The sequence below is a fragment of the Lutzomyia longipalpis genome, chromosome 2 (assembly GCF_024334085.1).
Source record: "Lutzomyia longipalpis isolate SR_M1_2022 chromosome 2, ASM2433408v1".
In the NCBI taxonomy this organism is placed as follows: Eukaryota; Metazoa; Arthropoda; class Insecta; order Diptera; family Psychodidae; genus Lutzomyia; species Lutzomyia longipalpis.
Window position 1 is genome coordinate 948,605 of NC_074708.1, and position 6,012 is coordinate 954,616.

At 41.4% G+C, this 6,012-nt stretch overlaps 2 protein-coding genes across 11 annotated transcripts in view; both read right to left on the reverse strand.

Annotated features, from left to right (window-relative positions):
* LOC129788401 (N-acetylgalactosaminyltransferase 7) overlaps positions 1 to 6,012 on the reverse strand; it is a 783,634-nt gene that overhangs the window by 671,045 nt on the left and 106,577 nt on the right. The window lies entirely within an intron of this gene.
* LOC129788399 (voltage-dependent L-type calcium channel subunit beta-2) overlaps positions 1 to 6,012 on the reverse strand; it is a 66,096-nt gene that overhangs the window by 21,029 nt on the left and 39,055 nt on the right. For 4 of the 10 annotated variants that reach the window (XR_008750361.1, XM_055824437.1, XM_055824439.1 and 1 more), the window contains 7 exons: positions 2,778 to 2,894; positions 2,591 to 2,710; positions 2,403 to 2,504; positions 2,215 to 2,332; positions 898 to 1,397; positions 596 to 763; positions 407 to 524 (listed from right to left, as the gene is read on the reverse strand). Coding sequence is in view for 9 of the 10 variants with exons in the window: in XM_055824437.1 (XP_055680412.1) it covers positions 407 to 524; positions 596 to 763; positions 898 to 1,397; positions 2,215 to 2,332; positions 2,403 to 2,504; positions 2,591 to 2,710; positions 2,778 to 2,894 (1,243 nt within the window). In the remaining variant the exon portion in view is untranslated. Of the gene's footprint in view, positions 1 to 184; positions 239 to 406; positions 525 to 595; positions 764 to 897; positions 1,398 to 2,214; positions 2,333 to 2,402; positions 2,505 to 2,590; positions 2,711 to 2,777; positions 2,895 to 3,075; positions 3,351 to 6,012 lie in introns of all 10 variants that reach the window. The other 6 variants (XM_055824431.1, XM_055824438.1, XM_055824436.1 and 3 more) reach the window with 5 other exon arrangements.

Sequence of the window (6,012 nt, forward strand, 5' to 3'; positions counted from 1 at the left end):
TAAAATAAATTAAAACTTCTTCGACATTTAAAGAATTTAATCCACAAAAGTTTAGTGTTTCGTGTACATGAAAAATTCTATAAATCCAACGAAAAAAAAACGTTTTCTATGTGTAAGCTCTTGACGCCTCTGTAAAATATTTCTCTTGTACATAATTTAAATGGATTTGGGTGTAACTTTTTACCTCTTTCTCTTTCCCTATCGTTTCGTGTACTGTATGGTTCTCTTTCTCTATCCGCTGCATTCCAAATGTATGCATTTTGGGGATGGAAAAGGGGTGTTGTGTGTGTGAGAAAATTTTAACTCAATTCTTGGCCCATTTTCCTCCCCCGCCCCCCAAATTACCCACCCATTTATGCCCTAAATGGCTTCCCTGTGCCTTCTTTCAAAAAAAAAATTAACTAACCTGGAGGTGTTGGACCCATGTGAGATTGGTCAGCTGATGGTGAAGCTTCCTGAGATGGTAGTGGTCTTGGTACTTGAGTATTTGGCCTTTGTGGAGGATGAGTAGCTCTCCAGTAAGCCTATATTGTGGTAGAGGAAGAAGAAAAGGAAGTTTATTCAGGATTTCCTTCAATTTTTTTTTCATTTTTACCTCAAGATACTCTGCAATATGTTCACATGCGTCCTCCAATTGATTCTCATCTAATATCACATCGAACATTTCTGGCGGACATTGCCCCAATTTCTCCGCTGCCACCATTTGTACTGACAAATTCTTAGCCTGCGCTTTTCCGCGTGATTTAATTAATCGCTGTAAAACCTGCCCAAGACAGAAAATCATTAGAAAATTTGTACTATATAATGATGCGAAAAGGAAGCTTTTTGCTATGTACCTACATAACATTATATAGAGTTTGAGGATTTTTAGAGGGTGTGCAGTGCAGTTAAACTTACCTTACTGCTACTAATTTTTAAGTAAACTATAGTTGGCGCTAAAGAAGTTTTTGCTAGCTGTGACGGATGATTTATAGTATCACAATCGAGTACAACTAATTGAAGAGTCCTGGCCAATTCGAATATTCGCTCAATTTCCGCCTGCACCTCCGCAAGGCACGACGAGCGACTATTTGAGCGCTCCATTATTGCCCTTTTTGATGGGTTATTCATGAGGGAGCGCTTCGCAAGCGATATATCAGCCATGACGCGCGTTATGATGATGCGTCCTTCAAAGCGATGCTTGAGGAAGTCAAAGAGTGCCTTCTGCATCATGTCCGTCACTTCGTATCCCTTTAAGCTCGGTCCAACAAGGACGACGGGTCTCATTGAGGGTACAACATCGTATGGGGATGATGTTTCCTGCTTCTTGAAGAAGGGCTTCCGTTTCTCCTTTGTGGGCGGCGTGGCAAGGGGGGTTTTAACATGCCTCGACGGCCCCATTGAGTCGGATTCATCTCCTGCAAAATACACAACCCCCCAAACATGCGGGGGTCAAAGTTAGTGGAGTTTTCACCATGTCAATCCCCCATCGAATGACATCGAATATTTACATTCAATGGTGTCGTCTGTACATCAAAGATATTTACCCATTTTTTTTTACTTCTTTTATGTTTTACATATTTATATTCTCATGTAATATACTGTTTTATCTAAAAAAGATTCATGCAGGGATATTTTGAGTGAGGGGACGTGTTAAAATCATAAGAAAATTGTAACCACAACAAAAGACCATAAAAAACATCACCAATTGGCCAAATTCTTCATTTTTTTCAATGCTACATTTCCTTAAAATAAAATGGAAAAAGTCCAAACTCAAAGTGTTGGCGATTAAAAGAAAACATCCTGAGCTTTTCTTTTTAACGAATTCACAAAAACATAATTTTTTTTTGGGTCATACCCTCAACAAGTGAGGATATGAAATTTTTTTCATTAAAAGCAAAAATAAAAATCGTCGAAGAGTTTGTTGAAAACGAGAAAATAAAAAAGTTAATAAAGAAAAAAAAAAAGTTATTCTCGCATTTACAGCCACCGTATTGAATATTAAGGATTCACAGTTGACACATTTTTCATTATTATTGGTATGTGGGAGAAAGTGAGCAGAAAAAGCGGGTTATCCTGCTGACTTTCCCCGTATTTCCCAGCGCTCTTTCTGTAAGATACGACAATGAAAATAAATCCGAAAGGAAACGTATAATAAATATACTTTTGCAAACCATAGAAAGACATCGAAACGAAAGTACAACACAAATAAAAATTGAAAACTATGTGTCATACCAGGTGTTGGGGGTGTGCTACCTCGTGAGGGCTCCGCACCTTGTGCTCCAGGGCCCCCCAAATTACCACTCGACGAACCTTTGGTTGCATACAGTCTTGAAGATCGGGCCGCAGATGCCTTAAAATTTGCAAATTTTATATTTTTTTCTTTTGTGACTTTTCTTTGGAAAAATTGTTTAATTAAATACCTGCATCCGAATATGCTCTAGCTTAACTGGGCTGGGAATAAACCCCACATCACAGCCCTCCTTAACCAGCCGGCCAATCCACCAATTATTGTCGTACTTTTCCTGAAAAGAAAATAAGGAAAAAAAATTCTTAATGCTTCTGATTTTTACGAGAATTCTTTAAGGGGGTAGTTTTAATAGGTTTTTACCTTAATGTGCAGGAAGTCCCTGACTTCGAAAGACACTGCACTGCCATGAACTGGAGAATCATCGTCGACACTGCCATCGTATGAGACATTGGTCCTTACTGCGAAAGCTACTGGTTTATTCTGCAAAGAATATTTGTTTAATTAAAAAGATTCTAAAACAAAAATTATTCTAATATCGATAACATACTCTTGCTTTTTCCAACTGCCCTAAAGCCTGTCGCTCTTTCTCTCGCCGAAGCGATTCTTTTTCCTCGTCCAGCGACAGATCGGATGAAGGCTGGGAATAGTTCGAATCAGCAGATCCCTGAATGTGGAGGAAAAACAAAAGGAGAAAAGGTTTAGTTAAATTGTAAAAGGGGTTTTAATTATATATTGTAATATAACACCCCTATTGTCTATTGAGTGGCTATATATAGTTATTTCTAAACATGGACCCAATGACCCAGAGGGTTTGACGAGGTGTTCACTGCGTGTGTGTGTGTCACCTGGGTAAATAATTTATTGTATCCACTCTGGTAGGCAGCATATCCAATGCCAAGTCCCATACGAGACTCACGGTGCCCCCCAGATATGGATGGGGCCTCCGTTGAAGCTCTCTGCACCATGGGCCGTTCAGCCCGCCAATCTTCGTCTGTCCCGGATATCTTGTTGGATGTATCTTCCGGGTGTTGGTTCCGAAGGAATCCTCACGCACAGAACTTTTCACTTTCAGTTTTTTTCTCTCTCTCTCTCTTCTCTTTCGCACCGCACACACAATATACTGCACAATAAACAAGACGAAGGGGGTGAAAGGTGAAGAATTTTTCAAGCTCTCTATGACTTTTGCAACTGTGGCATTTGTGTCGCACACAAATTTTGCACATATAGGAGAAAGAAATTTTCCCAACGCGCGCGCAATTGAAGCTCGTTTTTTTTTGCTCCCTCAACACTGCCCTTTGCTTCCTTGGGGTCTGTGTGATGGCTCGTTCTGGCCAAAATGTGGGGGGAAATTTGTCTTTTAGGTGTATGGAGAATGTCCTCCAGGAGATTATCTATTAGGGTGAATTCACAGCTCAATACCGCAAGCTCCACGGCCTTATAGTGTCGTGATGAGCTTTGAGCTTTGAAAGCTTGCATTTTTTAATCTCTTCTAACGCATTCATTTTTCGTATTGCGCCTTCTCCCTCTCTCGCAGAAGACACTCGAGCGACATTCGAACTCTAGCGCTAGATGGGTATTTCTTCCTCGCCCATCTATGTCCAGGAAGCTTGATTGAACAATCCTGGCCACTATTTCTCCTCATTCCTGTTCCGGGAATGGGATGAACATTGCCGGATAAGTGCTTCCTGCCTCGAGATTATGACAATTTGGCCACAATTCTGCATCCCAATGATGGGGATGCTGATGAAAAATGTTGGTATTTCTGCCGGATTTGTGATCACTCCTCATTGGTAATGATGGAGTGACCTCCGGATTGTGGAAGTCATCCCAGGATTAACAAGTCCTGGACAATTAGGGGAGGCTGGGGCAAAAATTTTTATTTTTCGCCGGAATTGTGGTCACTCCTCATTGGTAATGATGGGATGACCTCCGGATTGAGGAAGTCATCCCAGGATTACCAAGTACTGGAAAATTAGGGGAGGCTGGGGCAAAAATTTTTATTTTTCGCCAGTTTTGTGGTCACTCCTCATTGGTAATGATGGGATGACCTCCGGATTGAGGAAGTCATCCCAGGATTACCAAGTACTGGAAAAATAGGGGATGCTGATGAAAAATGTTGGTATTTCTGCCGGATTTGTGATCACTCCTCATTGGTAATGATGGAGTGACCTCCGGATTGTGGAAGTCATCCCAGGATTAACAAGTCCTGGACAATTAGGGGAGGCTGGGGCAAAAATTTTTATTTTTCGCCAGTTTTGTGGTCACTCCTCATTGGTAATGATGGAGTGACCTCTGGATTGGGGAAGTCATCCCAGGATTACCAAATACTGGAAAATTAGGGGAAACTGGGGCAAAAATTTTTATTTTTCGCCGGAATTGTGGTCACTCCTCATTGGTAATAATGGGATGACCTCCGGATTGAGGAAGTCATCCCAGGATTACCAAGTACTGGAAAAATAGGGGAGGCTGGGGCAAAAATTTTTATTTTTCGCCAGTTTTGTGGTCACTCCTCATTGGTAATGATGGGATGACCTCCGGATTGAGGAAGTCATCCCAGGATTACCAAGTACTGGAAAAATAGGGGAGGCTGGGGCAAAAATTTTTATTTTTCGCCAGTTTTGTGGTCACTCCTCATTGGTAATGATGGGATGACCTCCGGATTGAGGAAGTCATCCCAGGATTACCAAATACTGGAAAATTAGGGGAGGCTGGGGCAAAAATTTTTATTTTTCGCCAGTTTTGTGGTCACTCCTCATTAGTAATGATGGAGTGACCTCTGGATTGTGGAAGTCATCCCAGGATAAACAAGTTCTGGACAAATAGTGTATAGTGGGGCAAATTCGTGGGTTTTTCGTCAATTTTGTGGTCACTTCTCATTAGTAATGATGGAGTGATCTCCGGATTGTGGAAGTCATCCCAGGATTAACAAGTTCTGGACAAATAGTGTATAGTGGGGCAAATTTGTGGGTTTTTCGTCAGTTTTGTGGTCACTCCTCATTAGTAATGATGGAGTGATCTCCGGATTGTGGAAGTCATCCCAGGATAAACAAGTTCTGGACAAATAGTGTATGCTGGGGCAAATTTGTGGGTTTTTCGCCAGTTTTGTGGTCACTCCTCATTAGTAATGATGGAGTGACCTCCGGATTGTGGAAGTCATCCCAGGATTAGCAAGTCCTGGACAAATAGTGTATGCTGGGGCAAATTTGTGGGTTTTTCGCCAGTTTTGTGGTCACTCCTCATTAGTAATGATGGAGTGATCTCCGGATTGTGGAAGTCATCCCAGGATTAACAAGTTCTGGACAAATAGTGTATAGTGGAGCAAATTTGTGGGTTTTTCGTCAATTTTGTGGTCACTTCTCATTAGTAATGATGGAGTGATCTCCGGATTGTGGAAGTCATCCCAGGATTAACAAGTTCTGGACGAATAATGTATAGTGGGGCAAATTTGTGGGTTTTTCGTCAGTTTTGTGGTCACTCCTCATTAGTAATGATGGAGTGATCTCCGGATTGTGGAAGTCATCCCAGGATAAACAAGTTCTGGACAAATAGTGTATAGTGGGGCAAATTTGTGGGTTTTTCGCCGGAATTGTGGTCACTCCTCATTAGTAATGATGGAGTGACCTCCGGATTGTGGAAGTCATCCCAGAATTTACAAGTTCTGGACAAATAGGGTATGCTGGGGCAAATTTGTGGGTTTTTCGCCAGTTTTGTGGTCACTCCTCATAAGTAATGATAGAGTGATCTCCGGATTGTGGAAGTCATCCCAGAATTTTCAAATCCTT